At 47.1% G+C, this 21,922-nt stretch overlaps 1 protein-coding gene across 4 annotated transcripts in view; it reads left to right on the top strand.

The window, feature by feature from the left end:
• Nucleotides 1–21,922, top strand: part of LOC138526918 (uncharacterized) — a 539,422-nt gene that overhangs the window by 47,627 nt on the left and 469,873 nt on the right. For all 4 annotated transcript variants that reach the window (XR_011283776.1, XM_069637757.1, XM_069637758.1 and 1 more), the window contains exon 3: nt 11,308–11,361. Coding sequence is in view for 3 of the 4 variants with exons in the window: in XM_069637757.1 (XP_069493858.1) it covers nt 11,308–11,361 (54 nt within the window). In the remaining variant the exon portion in view is untranslated. The remainder of the gene's footprint in view (nt 1–11,307; nt 11,362–21,922) is intronic.

A 21,922-nucleotide genomic window follows, 5' to 3' on the forward strand; every position in this document is an offset into this window, starting at 1 on the left:
CCAAAATACAGTGATACATTCACCCAAGGACAAAAAACAGGTGCCTGTGAGTTACTTTCTCTATCAAAAAAAGTTGTGTTCCCAAAAAATGAAGGGGGGGGGGGGTGGGACACACAAGAAGTTGAAGGGCCTTAAAAAGTGACCTTATAATCACAAATAAAAAATCTAAACCTAAAGTGAGTTATAGAAATCAACTGGTAGCTTTCAGTTTATGTGAATGGATTTATTTTGTAATTGCAGAGGGATATTGTCATTCTCGTAGCCCCGGTCATGTGATTAATGACTCTAGATTCTGTTAGTATAGATGAAGGGGAAATGACATCTCCACAACACAGCCGGAGGATGATGCCTCAGTCACTGTGTCCATTAAACCCTACAGTTGCAATGCCTTGTTACAAGGTGAATTTCACCCTATCACACAGGATCCTAGACCTGGTTGGAGACCTCCCTCTCCTACTTAATCTGTATGTTGCCCACAGCCTAGAACATCTTACTCTCTAGCACTGGGATGGGTGAGTGAGGTTGTAAACACTGGGATAAGGAGTAGGACTAGGTGTAAGGGAGATTGCCCAGGGTAATCTAGGTATTACCCCCCCCACATCTCACCCCCTCACTCCAGCCCCTTACTAGGAAGAATACCAGCGCCGCTGGTTGAAGGATTAAGAGCCATTCATGGAACAGGTCTTTGCTTGGCACTTCCTAGACCTGCAACACCAAGGACTCGGTCTCCATCCTGCCAGGACGACTGGAAGCAATCTTCAGCTAGGTATAGTGTACTGCCTGGAGTCTTTATAGGCTGCCAAAAGGATCAATGGTGGAAAACCAATCCCACCCCATCCCTTTGGTGGTATTCAGGCTCTTGTAAATTACTATTACTGGTAATAGGCATTTATTTTTCCAAGAAATTACTTATGATCTCTTAAAACAGTGCATGTTCCGATCTTTCCATATGCTTTTGTAGTACAACTATAGGAAATGTAGAATGGGTCCTGTTGAATTAGACATGAGCTTCGGTCTCCTGAAAATTCATGCAAAGTTTCGATGTGAAATATAGCCAAAAACATTCATAGGCAATTTGCAGTCAAATTCTTTGTATTCCAACAGGTTTATGTAGAAACATATTCAAAGCAAAAAGAATAATCCAGATTGACACAGGCAGTGAAATATGATGCTAAATCCAATGCATTTCAGACTAGAGTCCATCTTCACGGAAAGCTTTCTGCCTGTTTCCACTGCCTGTTAATCCTTCACGTTGTGTACTGGTATTGAATGACTGTTATTCATGTTTACAAGACATCTGCATAAGTGCATAATCAATCCAAAAACCTCCTAAATGGAGTGTGCCTCCAAAAAGGAGTATGGCATTATATTGTTTTTCCTCTTCTAATCCGACTGGACCTATTCTACATATCATTTGGCTCCCAATACAAAGGGGCCACTTTTGGAGACGGGACCATGAAATTATAGTATATAACCAAGTGCTGAAATATACCCATGTGGTGCCTACTCAATTTTTATCGTTCTTCTGATCTTGTCCCGAGTACTGCGGCCCGGGATTAAGCCCGTTTGATCTGGGTGTATTACGTCTGGGAGAAGCAGCGCTAATCTCCTCGCCAGAATTTTTGCAAGCACCTTAGCGTCATTATTTAACGAGGTGATAGGGCGGTGAGATGAACAGTGAGCGGGGTCTTTCCCGGGTTTTGGTATAAGAACAGTTAGCAACTCCTGCATGGATGGGATGGTGGACCCCGTTGAGAGGAATGAGTTGAACAGACACGCTAGCTGTGGCACAAGGATATGCACAAACGTTTTGTAGTATTGGACTGTGAGCCCATCTGGTCCTGGGGTTGTGTTTTTTTAAGGAGTGAATGGTGTCACCCACCTCTTCGGCAGTAATTGGGTATTCCAGGTCTTCCAGCTGTGGGTGCGGTGGGCCGTTTTGGGCAGTCGTTAAGGATTGCTGTTGTCTAGCTTTGTTCCTTGGGGGTCCGGCCATAATCTCCCTGTGATATTCTGTCATATTCACCAGTTTCTCTGCATTTGTGTAGTGGATGGTACCAGTGCCGTCTGCCAGGTATTGGCTGTCGTTCCGTGATCTTAACTTCTTAAGCTTGTGGACCAGGAGGCAGTTAGTCTTATTGCTGTTTAGGTAATAAAAATGCTTGGTGTAGGTCAGAGCTCTGGCGGATCGGTCTGCTAAGTGCATTTCCAGAGCAGCCTTTGCTTTTCTGAGTTCACGCCCCATTCTTCTGGTTTGGCGTTTTGAAGCTGCTCTCTATTTCCGCAACCCTTGCCTCTAGTTTGTCTTGCTGCAGTTGGTTTTGTTGCCTGCGTCTTGCAGTGCAATCGATCGCGACCCCACAGATGACTGGTTTCATCACATCCCAGATGATCGCCTTGGAGAACTGTGGTCGTGTTCTCTTTGAAGTAGTTCGTTAGGGCCTCAGTTAATTCTGTTCTACTGGCTATGTCCGTTCGGACCTGATCTTGGAGTTTCCATAATCGGTGTGGAGGCTCCAGTAGGCCCTGCACTCTAGGCGCATGGTGACTGGGGCGTGGCCTGATATGGCTCTATACCCTATCTGGATGTCTTCCACGCATGGAATGAGTGTGCTTGTTGTCAACAGGTGGTCAATCCTTGAGTGCCCTAGGTGGACATGCGAGTAAAATGTGTAGTTCCCTTGCACTCACGTTAAACAGCCTCCAGACGTCGATAGTCTCCCTTATTCGGCCATGGCTAGCACTTTAACAAAGTCTTACTTCGATGGGGGCAATGTCTTGTCCAAATTCGGGTCTGGCGGTAGGTTGAAGTCTCCTCGGATTAGTAGATGACCTACGGCAAAGGTGGTGATGCTTGGTAGAAGGTTACGGAGGAAGCGCTCTTGCGCGGTGTTCGGACAGTAAATTGCTACTAGAGTGATGGGCAGTTCAATCAGAAGGCCTTTCAGCGGGAGGTAGCAACCCTCAGGGTCTCTTTTGACTGTGACCTGTGTTAGTGGTAGGTTGTGGCTCAACAGCATGCCCCCCCCTTTCTTTTTTTTTTTTGTTGTCCCGATGAGGCGAAGAAGCGTCTTGGGTAACGCTGGAAGGACACATCTCATCAGCTGCTAGGAGATGAGTTTCTTGTAGGCAGATGTCTGCTGCCATTTGAGAGAGCCTATGCTCCACCGATTTCCTTTTGCCTGGGGCCTTTAGGCCTTGCACGTTCCAGGTTATCATAGTGAGCTCCTTATCCTAGGGGGCCATTAATGCTCCGTATTGCCACTTTGCTTAGTGCGTCCCTTAATTTGTGTGGGTTGCTTGCTGTCCTCATGCCAGCCGTGTTGTTTTCTGCTGTTTGATTTGTCTTTTGCCGTGTCTCATCTACCCCCCACCCCCACAGTCTTTCCCTTTGCCATATGTTTCCCCACTTCCCTGCACCACCCTCAAGTCCCCCCCACCCCCAACCCAAGAACAAATAAGAAAAGGAAATAGTTTTCCGGTCCAGCCGTTCACCAACGGGGAAACCGGCTGGGTCCACGCCACCAACTTGTTAAGCGGTGGTTACGCCTCACATAGTTCCGGCATGCTTGTAGCAATCCTCACTTGCATTTGCACAGTTTCTTTTGACTGCATGCTTTGCTGCGAGGGCTCTGTCCCCTCGACTACCTGGAGATTGGTTTGTGGGGTCAGGGCCTGTTGCCGGGAGGCTGGCGGTTCCAGGATGTTCGTTAAATTGCCTTCTGCTAGGTGGCTTTGTTATGCCCATGTTCCAGTCAGCCCGGGGAGGTCAGATCGGGGTGCACTGTGAGTTGGGCCTGTGGGAGGCCCCATCTTCTCTCCCACCCCTCCCCCGAGCGGTTATTGGATTTTTTGTTCTTGGGATGGGGGCCATGCATTCTACGCCGACCCTCCCCTTGGACCAGGATTTCGGGGGTTCCCTCTCTGCTCTCTCCATATTGGTTATTGTTTTATCGGGTTCGCCTTCATCTGGTTCAGGGTTCATGAAGCTTTCAGCTTCTCTTGGGGTGTGGATATGCCAGGGCGCTCCATCCCATGAGAACGTGAGGGCTGTTGGGATGCTCCAGCGATATGTGATCTTTCTTTCTCGCAGCCATTCCGTCATGGGCTTTGATTCTTTCCTCTTTGCCAATGTGGTTGCAGCCAGATTTTGGTACAGAGATATTGTGGCGTCTCTGAAGTGTATGCGGCGTGTACCTCTGGCTTCCCGCATTATTTCTTCTTTAAGTCTGTAGAAGTGCACTCTTGCCAGCAAGTCCGAGGATGCAGAGGAGCTTTGCTTTTGCTCTCATCCTGTGCACCCTGTAGAGTTCGAATGGGGATTCGTCCGGGAGGGTTATAATGAAGCAGAATAAGTAGTTGACATAAGCCCCCAGTTCCTCGTCGGGGATTGACACTGGCTTCTAGTGCTGCAAGTCTGTCTGCCCCCTCCCCTATTTCAAAGTTCTGTTCGTAGAGTGTGGTTTCGATTTCTTCAGTTTTTCACCTCATCAGTACCTTTTTGATACTCCTTGGTGATGGCAGATAGGTGTTCTTGTAGGTCTGCTTCAACATGAATCTTGATTCCTCACTAACTTTGACAGAACTCAAAAAGACGGCAGAAAATCTGCTGACTTATTGTGAATCAGATAAATTAACACTGAGTTCAAACCCGCTGAAAGTTAAGAAGTCCTTATCTTTGAGAGATTGGATTTCAACAGGGGATATGGTGAGATCATCTTCTATTCCTGAAGGGTTTTTTTAAGTACGGGAAAAAACAGGGTATTGTACCAAGATACTTGATGAAGTTCCCTAACCCAAAAGGAAGACAAAACTTTATGAGGGTACGGTTAAACTTGATTAAAACTGGATCAGTATTAACCAAATGGGGAGTCACTGAAGGGGCCCGGAGTCTATGCACGGAATGCTCAGATTTAAGCAAACAAACCTTAGAGCACCTGCTAAGATTCTGTAAAGGCACTTGGAAAATTAGGGTGGAACATTTAGGGAATTCAGTTGGGTCATTGATAGATTATCCTCCGACACTTTCTGGGAAAGAATGATTGCGGGCCATGAAACAAAATTGACCCTAAATATTTTAAGGGTTTTGCAATTGACAGGTTTTATATCGTCAGAATACTGTTGATTGATTGTTGAAGTAAGGGGGAAAACTGTTTTATAGGAAAATTAGATATTGATGTGATGAATTCAATTTTAATATGCCAACTTTATAAGATTGTGATGAATTAGTTTTAAATGTTATCTAGTTATAATTTATAATATGATGTTTGCATGTATATACGTTTTGCTTTTGAATGTGTAAAAAAACCCAAATGTGGTTATATCACAATAAATTAAAAAAAAATAAAAAACAAAAAAAAAAAAGGTCCGCTTTTGTGACTGATTGTGCTCCCTGGTCGGGACCCTCTTTTGCGCTGTTACTTGGTGCTGCGCTCACCCCTTCTAATTTTCTCCGCCATCGGTGTTGTGAGCAGTGCAGCAATGTCTGCCTGCTTGGCAGGCTTGAGGTTCTTGGACATTGTGAGAGTCTTCTCAATCCAGGGGAGAGCAGGGGGACGGGGGGGGGGGGGAGAGGGAGTCTCCCTGTTGGTACCTGTGCCTTTGTTTGCCCAAAACAGGAATCCTCTCCCTTTATATCTGCTGCTCAGACCCCTCTGGGTGCTATTGATGGGTGCCAGGGGTCACCTTGCTTTGTTCACGGTTACTTGTGGAGGGGCAGCGAGTAACCTGGGGTCCGTTCTGCACCTGTAGGTGCACTGACACTCCAGAATTCGAGGTATGCTTGAGATGTTTCGGTGGACGAGTTCAGGCTTCTGAAGACTGGATTACAGGCTCTGGTAAGTGATTTGCGAAGAGGCCTGCGGGCCCACCCAAGTTCTCAAGATGTTAGGTGCGCCGCCATTATGGCTGAGCTAGTCTGCTTTGTTTCTCCCCGAGGGGTGGGAGACCACCGCTTGTGCTGCCGATGGGTCCCCCCCCCCCCCTCCCCACCCCGCCCATTGGTGCGGCAGGTGCCGTCTTACATTTTATTGGCAGTTCACTGTGAGGGAGTGGGGCCGCTGCCCTGCGGGTGGGGTACCTTGGGTACGGAGCCCAGAGGGACCCCAGATCTGCTATTGGCACAAAAGGTTCTTGTGGATGTCCCCTGGCCTTCTTGTGTCTGTGCGGTGTGGGCCGTTGGGCTCTGAGCCTCGGGGTGGAAGGTTCAGGTGGCAGAGGGGCTTGGGACTCTGCAGGCGCTACCAGTGGACCTCCTCTGATTCTCTGGTGGGGCCAACGCCAAGGCCCAGGCCCAGCCGTGGCGTGCAGGAGTCGAAGTCCCAGAAAGTTAGGGGGCAGCAGCTCTGGGCTGAGAAGGTGAGGAGCACGGTTCCTTTATTCGGTGCAGAGCCCCTCCACTATGTGTCGCACCTCCAGGTGCTTGGTGAAGGGGGAGAGGGACCACCGGGCGGAGTTATAGGACTGTCAGGGTCTGCTTGGCCTCCTTGAGTCGGGCAGGGGACGACGACTGCGCAGGCGAGATTACTCGCAGACCTCAAGCCAATCCTGCAGTGTGGTGTGGGCTGCCGACTAAATCCTTCTCCGCCAGATTCATCCACTGTGCCCGGGTAGGAGCGGCATCTCAGGCCTGGCGGAGTGGGCAGTTATGTTCCATGGGAGTCGCCGCCATCTTGCCTTCAGTCCGTTACATGCTGAATGATTTTGGCGGCGATCCGAAGGGGCTACAAATACCTAATTAGATGGGCCTGAGAGCTGGGCATCCGCTGCAGCAGCCTTTCCACAGGCAAACACTGTATCTCTGGTGTTTGGGAACGATAGAATTACCGGTGCATATTCGTTGGCAATCAGAGCCGATCTGACCGCCATGGTTCCAAGCCACGCCACCCCATCCCTTGCTTGACTTTTTTTATTGAATCGATCTGTATTGGGAGTGTGATGCGAGATTAGCGCGCACCATAGCCCATTACCGACCACTTGGGGGAATTGAGACTTGCACATTTTAATTACCTATCGCTTGAGGTGCAACCATATATTATTGTTCTTTGAATTGACTCTGGCAGTGTGGCAGGGAGTGCCTCAGTATTGTATTAACATTAGAAGCACCTTACTACACAAGTATTGGTTTTATTATTATATAACTTCATGCCATACCAAAGGAAAATGTCAAAATCGCGCTATAACTTGCGGAAAGGTGGATAGGGGAGTTTAGATTTGCCTATTAAGCCAAATGGGAAAGGAACAAATAAACTAAAAGGTGATCCCAAAATGGTTCCCCCAATACAAAGAGGCACAATACCGGCCTTCTTTACAGGCAGGAAAGTTGCATCTAAAACCTCAGTGGAGCCAGAAATGGCGAACAGCTCTGTTCAACAGGGAGGACTTTCTCTAAAAATGTTTTTTTAAAAAAATGGTTCACTTAATTTTGGGGACATTGCTAAACGCCCAAGTGGTACACGCTGAAGACCGTTTTAGGTCATCAAGGCCCTCTGCACGTCTTTCTGCCTCTCCTAATCTTGTAATGATATGATATTTTATTTGTATCGTGCGTACACAAGTGTTTCAGAGCGTGGCAAGGGAGGGGAACAGGGGAGAACACAACAACGATCTTACTAGGCCCAGTGACATTGAGAACGCGCAAGTGCATGGGAAAGGGGAAAAGTGCATGGAAGGGGGAGAGTGGAAAATGCGGAGCAGAGGAGAAACAGATCAATAATAATAAATATAAATGGATAATGGAGGCAATAAACAGTGGTATTGCAGCCAGCAAGTGGCAAGTGCTGTGTTTACAGCAGCAGAACTGGGTAAGTCTGATAAGTGCAGAAAAAGAAGAAAATGGGGGGGGGGGGGTGGTGGACTGTATGGGTACAGATACAGTCCACAGTGCAAGGGATGACCAGGGGGCAGTGCAGGAGGGTGGCCAGGTGCACAGTGCCAAGAGAGAGCAGATCAGCATGGGAGAGGGGGAGCAAAGGCAGAAGCAAAGAGGAAGGTATTGAGGTGCTACCGGAACCAGAGATGGTTCTCCTCAAGTTTTAGAGTGGCAGGGAGGCTTTTCCTGAGATCTACCCCCCCCCCAGCTTGTTTCTTTGAAAAACGACTGACCCTGAGGGAGTTGGAGGAACGAAGAGCTTAAGAGAGGTGGTATTTGTGGAGGGATAGCTGAAGGTATTTTGGACCCTAGCCCCAGAAAGCCTTGTGGACAATGCAGAGGGTTTTGAATTTAATCCTTGCATCCACGGGGAAGCGAATGAGATTTCGGAGCTGGAGAGATACGATCCCAGGGCTTGAGCCAAGGACAAGTCTTGCAGTCCTGTTCTGGATTAGTTGCAGAGGGCGGAGAATAGAGGCAGGTAGATTTAGAAAGAGGCTGTTCCAATAGTACAACCTAGAGAGAACCAGAGCTTTGGAGACAGTGAGCTTCTGGGGGAAGGAGAGGAAAGGCAAAGTACCTCTGAGGAGGTGTAGTAGGATGTTTTACTAGACCTCAGAGATGTGGGCGAAGAAGGAAAGTGTTGAGTCAAAGATGACCCTGAGGTTCTTAGCCTCGCAGGTGGGGGTAGGAGGAGGGCCAAGAGAGGCCGGCCAGAGATTGAGGGGAAAGGATGGTGAGAAGGTGTGCCGATGAGGAGGATCTCCGTCTTGCTGGCATTCAGACAAAGATCATTGGCGGCACACCAATCTTGAATGGCAGTTAGGCAATCAGAGATGAGGGAGGGAGGGAGAGGAGGTGGCCGAGGGCAGCCTGAAAATGAGTTGAGTGTCATCAGTGTAGCACTGGAAATTTGAGCAGAAAATGGCAATGCAGTGGGCGAGAGTTGCCAGGTATTGGCTGAAAAGCCAGGGCGAGAGGTTAGACCTCTGGGGAACACCACCGGTAGAGGGGAAGATAGATGATAGGAAGGACCCCACTTGGACCTGGGAGGGTCGATCAGAGAGGAAAGAGGTCAGCCAGGCCAGAGCCTGATCAGTGATAACCAGGTTGAGCAGGATCGTATGGTTGACTGTCGAAGGCAGAAGAGAGATTGAGTAGGATGAGGACAGAGGGAATGTTAGAGTCAAGGTTGGAGAGCAGATCTTCACCAATGTTGAGGAGAACAGTTTCTGTGCTTCTGGCCGCTCTGAAGCCAGACTGTGGTCATGGAGAAAGCCAACAGAATCAGAATGTTAACCTGAGAGATGACCAGCTTTTCTAGGAGTTTGCCAAGAAATGGAGTAATGGAGATTGGGCGATAGTTAGCCAGACAAGAAGGATCAGCTGTGGCTTTCTTAAGAAGAGGATGCACAAGGGAGTGCTTCAGAGGGGATGGGAAGGATCCTGAGGCAAAGGAATGGTTGCAAAAATCAGCAAGGGTGTCAATGTGGTCCTTGATGGTTTTAGAGGAACAATGGACTCTGAAGGTGCAGTTCAAATGGAGGAAACGATGGCTACAGAATCCTCTTTAAGTAACATGGCAATTCCAATCGAACTGCAATCATTTGTCATCTATGCAGTTTGCTTTGAAATTGCTTATTAAAATTATCTGGGCGTATCCACGAAAATGTTGTAAATCCCCTTCACCCTGCTAACTTAGTAATGGAGGAAGAACAAAGTGTTCCTGAGAAGTAAGCCCCAATCCGAAACCATTGGAGGCTTCCTTGCCGGGCTTACTGCCTGAGGCCTTGTTGGACACGTCAGTAACGCTGCTTTCCAGGAAACCACGTTGACTGGCAAGGCGGGCAGCTGCCCGCAGTATTCCCTGTGAGGTGCCCCCTCTTTGCCAAATACTATCCCAGTAGGGAAGAAAACAAAGAGCGCATGTAAAAAGACAGTACGGGCAAAAAGGCGGTTAAGTAAGGGGAAGGGGGGCCTTACAAGCAGGCTAATTGCAGATAACACTGAGGATGCAGTAAATGTCAGCATGGAGCACCAGGGATCGGGTTTATCTGAGAGCCCCGACCAAAGCTTAGCTAAATTCTGTACTCCCAATGGGCTGCCTAAAAATGTTCTACTCAGAGCCCCTGTTCTAAAAGAGAGGATTACTGTTTCCCGTAAAGAAGTCAGAGACAAAGGTCTGTACGATCAAAAACCTAAATCCAAAAAACCTTCAGGCTTAGCTGGAGGTGCTGCAATTACATTTTGCATGATGATATTTTATGTGTTGCTTGTGACGAATTGTGATTTTGTAACCTTACTTCACTTTGTATGTGATGGAAGTGTGATTTTCAACTCTACATGGATTATTTTATTTGTTGTAGTTCTATGTTTGTTTATATATTCGTTTAATTGATTTTATCAGAATAAACATATTTGTGATGGAAATCCTTGGGCACCAGAAGCCATATCAAAGTTGCCATCTTACTCGAACATGGTTCCAACGAAAAGGATGCCTTCACATATAAAGCCCCTTTAAAAACATAAATAAATAACTACGTCCACATCCATAACTCCGATTAACTTGTGGTCCAGCCAAACAAAACAATGTAGTGGGTTCACTACGATTGTATGATGGCTGACAAACGGTTTATTAATTGCAATGCAGCCTGCTAAATCGGAATGCTAGTTTAATTGCCACAAGCTTAAAGTGCTAACTGTCTTGGAAGATCAATAAAGATTCATAGTTCGCCTCTTGGCTGTGCTCTGTGGTGAGTTGGTGGCACAGGCAGGCAGCACTAGACCCCAATCATTTTGAAGAATGAAATCTGTTTGAATCTGGTCGGTCCCGGACATATAGTGGACACTGGGAGTTGGGGATATAGATGAGGGATCAGTAGGAGACTAGGTATTTTAAATTGTGAATGACGTGAGGGCAATAGTATTATCTATAACAAGCATAAAGATGTGTCTCTAACAATGAAGTGGTTCCAAGTGGAGAGTGTATATAAATGCTTGTAGCACATTCCTGTTTCATGCATTTGTAACAAATTGTACTCAGTAGTGTGTACTGCGTGAGGACAACTGTAGCAAAAGATAGAAAAAAGAACATCATGAATACTTGAGTACGTTGTACTCAACTTTTCAGTTGCTAATAAGGCCAAAGAATAGCATGGTCTTATTAGAAAATGTATTGCTAGTCCTTCCTCGCTTATTGCTAACTTAGCATTGCAGCCCAGAAGCGTGCACTGGTCTCCCTGTTTACTTTACATTACTAAAAATGCATATTGTTGCATATAACAGATATTCTATGTTGTTGGCTTTTTCGCATAACTTCTTCGATCTCTTCTGGCCTTTCAATTGTCAATTCTGTATATGTATGTATATCTGTATTTTAAATTGATTCATTGTTTTTCTATAAAATACATTTCTGTTTTGTTGTTTTTCTTTTGTAGCGTAAATGTACAGTTGATTCCAGCACAGAGTCTGAATCGGACATACACAGTGAGGTATCGGTTTACATAACTTTCTTTAAAATTGTACTTTTATGTAAGATGCTTGCAATGGACAGTCTTACATGTACTTTTGTTCTATTTTATTGCAAATGAGTTTCCTTCTGCGAGTTGACTATAGTACTGCAGACAATCTTTACCCAAAAATCGCAAATATCCGATCTCCGACTGCTTCAATCCTTGAGTAGGGTGCGATTACAATAGAATCGAGATACATGAGTGAGTGAACAGCTGGTGAGGGATTGAGAAAGTGGAAGGAAAAACTGTATGAAAATCATTACCACATTGTGACAGAATACACCTTTCATTATTTATTAATATACGATCAGCCGAGTGGCTTTGTATATACAACATTACAGTCACACCGATTGTCACTGACATACTACAGTTTAAAAATGATGGATGCAGGAAAAGAGTACATAGTTGCCCTAAAAGAATCTGTTTGTTAGATTAAACTCAATCAATCGCAATAAAACATTTGTTGCTATAAATAACACTAAAGAAGAAACATACCAGTTAAGTAGATTCCTTAGCAGCAGTTAAAAAATACATCAGGATACAATATTTATGATTTCCACGCACTTCCAATAAAATTTAACAAGGTAAAAAATCAAATTGGCATCACACCCATTTCAAAAAGCAGCCCAAGTTAATATAAGATCTTCCAGATTAATGCTGTTATTATATGCTTTCAATTAGCTGGATCTCAAACCACCTAGGCTTTTGCAACCTAATAACACATTTTTTGATGGTTTCAAGTTCTTCTTTACCACAGAGCCTACAGTAGCGCTCAGAATGCCTAACTGGGCACCTTGGGTCATAAGTGCTATACTTATGTTAAATTGCCTTCTTGGGGGGCGTGGCCAACTGCAGAGCGATGCGGACATGAGCTCCAGAGGCTCCTGTGAACGCCCAAAGTAATCCTGAAATATCCTGCTACTTATGGAAATTCCCGTCATCAAAACGCATCAATCGATAGATGACCTTGCAGAGCATCGCTGAGTGAATGATCAGCCTTCACTGACAATTCCCCGCGGAACTGAAGGCCCCGGACCGAGCATCGCACAGACGCGAAGAGTCATGCTCAAAATGTCTGCGCACTGTGAGAGTTAGTCCGGAATCGAGGAGGCGACTGCGGGGCGCTGACTGGGAGAGAGCGCTGCGGGCCAAGACTGGAGAAACAGCATTACTAAAATACGGCTGTGAATGCTTCCAAACCGAAGCAGCGGATCCCCTACCGGTCACGGATGTGCGCTCTCCCTCGGCCCGCACGGTTGAAGAGTGGGGGGGACACCCGCGCCGCTCCAACGCGACGGACAACGGGTTCCAAACCAATCCACCCAAGTCAGAGCATTAAACCGCCAAGGCCCAGGAGCGGGCTGCATTGTGCTGACTGACCTACGCAGCACACCCTGTGACGGAGACCCAGCAGGAAAGCAGAACCCACACCGAAGATCTGCTCCACGCCTCTGCCACTGAAATGTGGAGCTGTCTACCCGCGGCGGCGCGAGGCAGGTGACGACATTCTCGCCAATCACCATCAATTCACTGGGCCGTGCCTGGAGGCAGCAGCCCTGACACCGTGCCTCTCAACTACTAAGCCTCTCGGCGCCATAGAACCAGAGCCCAGACAACTCCTACGCTGTTCAACAACGAGGTGGTGCCACCATACTTTGCCCTCTACGGTGCCCCGGGGAGAGGGGCACGGATTGCTGTGGCATCAACAACACTGCTACATGGACACAAACATCCAGCAACACGGTTGGTGAGTGTATAGAAATCCTGCCATACCAACTCGGCACTGAGATCCCAGCACTAACATCTAACACCTACCACCCCCAAAGGTGGCTTTGACCACCACCACTGCGGAACGTGCACAGTGGTCCACGGCCCTGCCTCTACCCCGTGGTGCACACAAGAACACAAACTGAGGGCCTGGGTGGCCCCGAGACATCCACATAAATAGAAAGCGGCGTGCTCTAGTTACATCTCCTCCAACGTGCCTAATACCACGGATCAACATAACCCCTCCTGGGAAATCTTCAAACCCCAGCGCACAACCTCTTGCATCAGTGGCGCTCCTGCCCCGGCATTCACACCAAGGCCCATATATTCTGAATGCATCCTGAATCAAATATTACCATGTGTGAAGTGGGAAGTAACAACACCACACTCCTGCCACACCTACTGTGACCTGACGCCAGCGCTGACATACAGACCCTAGCCCGTGAAAGCACAGGGAGGGTTGCCAACAGAGTGCACGTAGAAGAGCTGTACGGTTAATGGAAGGGTAAACTCAATACAATTCCTGGGTGACTCCCTGACGGCACCTGGCACTACAACATCCTGCCCCCACCCCACGCACAGGCCACCCACGCCACCTGTGAACTACCATATCGGCTCAAGCGGGATAGCTCCTTCCCTTCTTTGACACAGCTGTGCCCAGTACTCTACCACCACATCCAACCTCTGAATTTGGACACTTTCTCACAGTGAACTGTGCATCAAACCCGGCTACTAACTGAACAATCCTGGTTCCTTGCCCTGGAGTATGCAGACCGCAAACCAGATTTTACTAAGGGACAAAGACAGGTTAAACCCGACCCTTCTTCTCTACACATCAGGCACTGAAGGGACCCCCACCATAAATAGAGTGCCTGTAAGCATCGATCACTGCGCTGGGCGCGCTCTCCCTGTCCGAGAGGGAAACGGAAGGCAAGAATCTGCAGACGACCACCAAAACAAACCAACCCACGGCGAACCACACAATCATTCACCATCCGACTGCTCTCTCACACAGACATGTCCAAAGATCAAAGCGACATTCGGCAAACCCAACGGAAGCGAAACGGACTGCAAAACTACAACCTGAATGGGTCAGAAGTACCCAAACACATAAACCCTGTGTCCTCCTTACAACTGGCACATGGTAGATCTCAACAAGCCGCAGCCCATGCGCTAACCAAACCTCGCCACACCGAGACACCCACCGAGGGGGATCTACCCCCACACAAAGGCACTACCCCCCCCCCCCCCACACACACACACACACACTCCACTGAACTGGCAACTACTGATTGAACCCATAACTGGCAAAGACAAAACCAGAAAAGCAACTACCCAATGCAGGTTTGATCAGTGCACCACCACAACAACACCATCAACCTCTCCCCCAGACCAAGACCAATCACACGATATGACAGATATGGGGAATGCTCTATCCTTAAAGATGCCGACACACAGGCATCCATGGAGCAAAAAATGGACGGCATCAGCATGAACGTCTCTCTTCTTCGACATGACTTGCAAAAACGAACCTCTTGCATGGGAGAGGCCGAGCAACACATCTCGGGAACAGAGGATGGGCTACACAACATGGAGCAGCGCATGACCCGTGTCATGACACGCCTTAAAACACGAAGAAAGAGTCGACGACGGAGAAGGAAGATCGCAACATAACAACGTTCGCATCCTGGGCCTGCCGGAAAAGACGGAGGGGCTGTGTGTGGAACTGTTTCTAGAACAATGGTTGGCAGACTTATTTGAGCCCAAATCATTCTCCAAATTATTTTCCATTGAACAAGCCCACCGCATGCCTACCGGGCCCACCTAAACCAGGTGCGCCACCAAGCACGGTAATTGCAAAATGGCTGAATTACAGAGACCGTGATGCTCTGCTCCAAATGGCCCACACTAAGGGGATGGTCACACACAATGGATCCCGGAACACCTTTTTCCCGAACTACACCAGAGCGTTCCAGAAAGCCAGACAATCCTTTGACCAACTCCAACACCTCCAGACCCTAAATGTGAAGTCCGGTCTTCTCTTCCCAGCACAACTTAAAATATATCACCAAGGCACAACAGTGCACTTCACAGACCCCAAAGACGCATGGAAGTGGGCGGGGAAACACATTCAAGGTGACTGGAGCATGGTGAGATCTAATAACAGGAGACCCCCCCCCCCCCCCCCCACCACCACACGATCGAGACCTACCAGCCCTGCGACCAGCGGCGTGGGACCCTGACCCACCACCTCTGCCGCCGATGGACGACCGCTGACCAGATCATGGTGAGGCAATCCAACCCCACTAAAGGCGAAGCTATAAGAAACTGATGTTTTGACTAAACGTAATGCACAGACACAGGCCCATGTATAGATCCCGCATTGGGCAGCCTAAGGGAACCCCCCCCTCCTTCCAGCACCCAGAATTCCAACCTGGGATAACTGGAGAAGGTTGTATTTTATGGGGTTTAAAACCACTTAGTTGGTGTTCCTTCCCTCTCTTATTCACCGGTCAGATAGTCGACAGTTCTGTCTATCACTATGCTTGGGCGACAGATACTTCCGGTTGGGGTGGAGTATAGGGAGGGGGAAAAGGGGAAAGTTAATGTTTAAGCTCTTTTATTTGTTTATGGATCCATTGCTCAAACACACACACGTTAAACGCATGTTGCCCACACAATCAACCTCACAGCACAAACCGCCTACCAACATGGCTACCCACACTATCACACCACTAAATGCCACACCCAGGAATAACAATAGAAACCTGAAACTCCTGACTTGGAATGTCAACGGCCTGGGCAGCGGGATCAAGCGACGTCTGGTAATGCAGCTCCTGAACAGACGTACACCTGACGCACCTGCCAGGCACGTCGTGTACCCTTTTCCGACGCACAAACTACTGCATAGCACTGCATGCCAGCTTCTCTATGGGGTCGAGGGGAGTTCTGATAATTCATAAGAGACTTCCCTAATTCATAAGAGACTTCCCTTCAAACTCTCCAATGTAACGCAGGACACGAATGGCAGATATGTCCTTAAACAGGGTACACTATGGAACCTGAACCTCGCGATCCTGGCAGTCTACTCACCCCCCCCCCCAACCCCCTACTACTGGCTGACCTGATGGGCAACATCACACCCATAATTACCACCAACACGGTCAACATATGGGTAATGGGGGGAGACTTCAAATAAGTCATGGACGTCACCATGGACCACACACACCTACAAGGCAGAAATCTAAACACTGACACCAAACTGGCCACCTTCACCACAGCGATTGGTATGAAGGGTGTATGGCGGGACATACATCCATCCGAACGAACGAGAATACTCCTATCACTCTGGAGTTCATGCCTCACTTTCGAGACTGGACTACTTCTTCCAACCAACCACAGACCTACACATAGCTGTCAATGCAACGCTTATTCCGCGGGGCATCTCAGATCACTCCCACAACAAATAGACCACCCGCCCCCCTCATGGCGGCTCAACAAATACTACCTTGGTTTCCCTGACCTCATTGAACATATCCAAAAGAGCACCACAGAGTACTTCGAAATAAACACCGGAACGGTGGATGACCCGGCAAAGTTATGGGAGGCCTATAAGGCAGTCCTGCGCTGAGAGATTATCTCCTGGACTTCGGCACATAGGAAAGCCCACTACCAATCGGTGATAGCTGCAGAGCAAGAAGTGCTACAAAAAGAGGCAACCTATGTCGCCACTGGGTCACCGGACGCACACTGCGCCCTCCTGGTGGCCAAAGAACACTTGCACAATATAACCATTGACAATGCCAGAGAGGCGCACTCAGAAATGTGCACCAGGTTGTATGAATCTGGTGACAAAGCTGGCAAACTGCTCGCCTGGCTGGAGCGCAGAGACGAGGGCCACCGACAGGTCAGGGAGATCAGGACGACCGATGCTATGATTTTGAAACTGATCGAGACATTGCAGAGGGCTTTGCAGATTTCTATGCCGAGCTCTATGCATTCCCAGAAGAGCCCTGCAACACAACAGTGCTTGACGGATCGCATTGCCATAACTGGACATGACACAGAAAACACTTCTTGATAGAGTCATTACAGAAGACGAGATCACTATAGCTATCTCACAGCTACACGCAGGGAAAACACCGGGACCTGTCGGCTTCCCAGTTGACGTATGGAAAAAGCTAGGGGGGAACACATTGGCCACACACCTACTCCAAATATTCCTACATCACAGGACCCTGTCACCTCACCTCCGAAAAGCCTCCATAATTGTTATTCCCAAACCAGGAAAACCCCTGAGCGATTGTAGTTCGTACAGGCCTCTTTCTCTAATCAATGGCAAAACAAAAATCCTAGCTAAAGTCCTTGCAAATCGCTTACAGGGAGTCATTACCTCACTGATGCATCCTGACCCAATGTGGCTTCATGCCGTAAAGATCCACGCGTATGAACCTCCGCAGACTCCACCTGGCATTGGAAAGAGCCCCCACCCTCCAAGACCCCTTAGCACTCCTGGCCATCGATTTCGAGAAAGGCCATCGACTCCGTCTTCTGGGAAGCCCTGTGGGAAATCATGCGGCCAATGGGATTCGGGGAAAACTTCATAGGGCGGATCCGACTCCTGTATGACTCTCCCGAAGCAGAGGTCCGAGTGAACGGTTGGCCATCACATCACGCGTCTTCCAATTACACAAGGGGACGAGGCAAGAATGCCCCCCTGTCCTCACTATTTTCGCATTAATCATCGAACCCCTAGCAATACTTCTGCGGCTTGTGGAAAGGCTTTCTCTGGCAGGGAGGCACGGAGGATAAAGTCTCCCTATATGCAGACGACCGCCTGCTGTATTTAGGGGACCCATTCAATTGGAACAATTCCGCTACCTAGTAATCTAAATCACAGCAGATCTTTCACAATGCATAACGAAGAACCTACTTCCGATTACGGAACGATTTAGCAAAGACGTCCGACACTGGGCACTACTCCCACTGACATTGCTAGGATGAGCTGCACTCTTCAAAATGCTGGCTCTCCTGTGCTTCCTATATGCCCTTCAAAATGCCCCACTCCACATACCGATCCTGGAATTCCGCAAAATTGATAACACCATTAGAACACTACTATGGGGAGGGGGAAGGGCACGGAAAGCGCTACAAACACTCCAACGCTCCTCATGGGAGGGTGGTATCGGCCTGCCACACCTACAAACTTATTATTGGGCTGGGCAAATGGCAGTAATCAATGATGTTACATGGGGGGGGGGGGGAAGAACTACCCCACATCCGAGCACAGATCGCAGCAATGCAAGATATGTCCCCGCTAGAATGTCTATCAAAAATGGAACACAGTATAATGAACAAATTTATCCAGAGGTGGTTTCTTAGTTTTAAAGTTATCAAAAATGTATTTATTAAGATGCATCATTTACAAAAAAGAATTAAACATTAATTAATGCACACATATGAAATTACATTACCATTGCAGGAGAGCATAAAACACCAGATAATAAAATCCTAACATCACCATCATTCATCAACAGTCACACCATCATTTGCAACACAAATCAATCGGCCTCATTCACTCACAGTAAAAACTTTTGAACTAAAACATTTAGTACAATTCATAAGTGGTAGCATTTCATAAATTAGCCCCACAGAGTCTTTAATATTTCATTTTATCAACATGTAATGTGTAGCAGCACAATCATTAACCAGAGAATGTGCTCTATTGCATGCAGTGGGTATGTTCAACAATAAATGATAAATTCCATCCCCAGATGTTCTTCTCTACCGGTTTCGACGTTTTATGAAGTGATTGAAATAACGTCTTCATCAGGAGAAATAATTGATATTACCACTGTAAAAAAACCAAGACAAACCAATTATATAAAGGAATCTACTACCTATACTGGATGGCTTAAGCTACCAACATGCAATTGTTTATATCATCAGTTAAAGTTTAAAATACACAAACACCATATAGTGGCAACTCCCAAAGTGTCCCTGTTGTTCCAAAGTGTCTGAAACAAAGGTATGTGAAGCCTTAAACCAATTCAGACCACTGTGTCTCAGATGGAATTACACCACCACCATGTGAGGAATCAAAAACACCAAAGGCCCAATACAGAAGTCTAGGGACCAGACTGACCTAGCTCCCAATGTCATATGCTCCAAAGGATCAAGGACCACAAAATGTGGCTCAGGGACAATCCACCAAATTCCAAGAATCTGAAATGACATGTTAATATCTTGAATTGAGTAGTCATGTGATGACAACACACATCACATCGATATGGCACGATTCCCACAAACACATAGGCTGGACTGGGAAGATGACGCCAATACAAACTCTATGGGGAACGGTAAATTACCTGAGCTAGACAGGCTACCAGCATGGCCTGGGTGGATTTCCAAGGGTATAAACAAGATTAGGGACGTACTCGCAGATGGTGAAATGCGCCAATCGATTCAATCTTCCCAATACGGAACACTATCACTACCTCCAACTGTCACATGCATTACGCACACACCTCCACCTACTATCCAACATGCCAGACTGCACCCCAATAGAGAGAAACATAGTGGTAGACCAGGTAACTGCCATAGTTACCTCCACCATGTACCACGCCATATCCTTCTTTGCCACACCCGAATTATGCAACCTGAAACTTGGGTGGGAAACGGATATTGGCCCAATACTACCAGGAATGGATTTCAGTACTAATGTACCCACGTGAATCTGCGATCTCAGCCAGATTCCGCCTGATTCAATTAAAAGTCCTACACAGGGTATACTACCCACGAATATCACTCTGTTTTATTATTTGTAATGCACGAGCATACCCTAGGTAACAGTGCGCAACATTTACATGACATTACGAGGCTTAGTTACAACAACAAAGAATTATATACATATACATAGTAAAGTAATAACAAGAATATACAGATAGGCAGCAGTGAGTATAGGCAATAGGCGGTACAATAAGTACAGATGACAGGAGCATGAGGAATATGCACAAGGATATATTTGTCGGCTTACGTTTTCAACCAAAACGACCTTGGAACGGAAGTTCTGATTGGGCAGGTCCAATCTGAGAGTTGGCGGTATCTGAACCGAGTGACCAACCCCAACTGTCTACGGTGTTCAGAGGGTACCTTCTATCACATACTTTGGGAATGCCTGCGAATCCAGAGATAGTGGCAACACTGTTGCGACAAACTCTGCGGTCCTAAACCGCACCATCTCCAGAGACACCAAATTACTACTGCTGGGCATCGAGGAGGAAGGAGAGGCGACAAGGTACGAAAAACTATTTCTGTCGACAAGCACAGGCCTCATCAAGTGTAATGTAGCCAAACTATGGGCCTCTAATACCACCCCGCATTTTGCGGACTGGGTTACAGTTGTGGACAGGTGCATGCTAAGGGAACAACCGATCTATACTGCCAGGGGATGCCCCGGAAAGGCAAGCACAATTTGGCAGAAATGGGCCGACGCACAATGACTAATCGAAGTGATACCAACCGAAGTGATACCAACACGTGTCCTGTGTGATACCATCCACAATCGGAGTAATGGACCCGTGCTTAGTCTTTGTTTTTTAATGTGTATTTGTTTGGCCTCGGCATCGTATATTTTCATGTTTACATGTTTAAAAAAATCAATAAAATGTTATATAAAAAAACAATTGCATTCTTCAATATTGCCTTGCAATCGCCCTATTGGAGAATGCTGCAATGTATGAAGGTTTAATATCACGGTGGGAGATATACTCTCAAAAGTCTGAGCTATGGTTGCCAGACAATAGATTAACGAGATAATGTTCTTTGCTACACTGCAGTATTTTTGTTTTAAGGCGAGTCTTTATCACATAAACTACCCCATTGGGAAGCATGCCACAGCATCCTTCTTGCCCATTTATACATGTGTTTAGCATGTTCCCCAAAGTGACCATATTTTGTAGTTGTCAATTTCACAAAAAGCATCTACAAATGTACCTATGATAGTGTTACTCCGATTTTAGCAGTTTGTTGCAGAATAAAATAGACTTCACAGTTGCATCAAGAATAATTGCGGCGATTTGAAAATCATTGTACAAATACTCAACAGGTAATGACGGTGGCAAGCATAGGAGCCTATGCAATGTGACTGCTTCATATCATCTGATTAAGGTCCCGTATTTGCCACACCAGATTTCAATTCCATAAAACATTATCGATCAAACTTTCGTTTGAAACAACAGCAAAAAATTTGTTTCAATAGACATTTCACATTGTTTCCCAACAAAATGCCTAAGCGTGCTAACGGCTTTATTGCATTTCAGTTTGTCTCCTGCCGGTGCGTGTCCCATTTCAAATTATTTTGTATGTGTATGCCTAGGTACTTATAACAAGTGACATTCTCTCATTTCAACCGGTTCAGAGAGCAGACAAGGTTTCGAGTCTTCCTAGCTATCGCAGCAAATTTGATTGTTTTACCTTTGTCGATTTATTAATGACTAACCCATCTGCTTCTGCATATCTACCTAGCGCATCCATCAGGCTTTGTCGTCCTCTGGGTGTGTGGTCTATAAAGACTAGGTCGTCGGCATATGCCAACCAACTGGTGAAATGCCGATCCACCTTCCACCTTTACTGGACATATTAGCGGACTGGAGACCCAAATCGGGGAGGTAGAGATTGAAAAGGGTAGCCACAACTATACACTCATGTTTGACTCCTCGTTGCGTCGGTATTGGGGCGGGTAGGTTTCCTTCTGCATCTAACCTAATCCTGA

This window comes from Ambystoma mexicanum, chromosome 14 (genome assembly GCF_040938575.1).
Source record: "Ambystoma mexicanum isolate Mex_15411 chromosome 14, UKY_AmexF1_1, whole genome shotgun sequence".
In the NCBI taxonomy this organism is placed as follows: Eukaryota; Metazoa; Chordata; class Amphibia; order Caudata; family Ambystomatidae; genus Ambystoma; species Ambystoma mexicanum.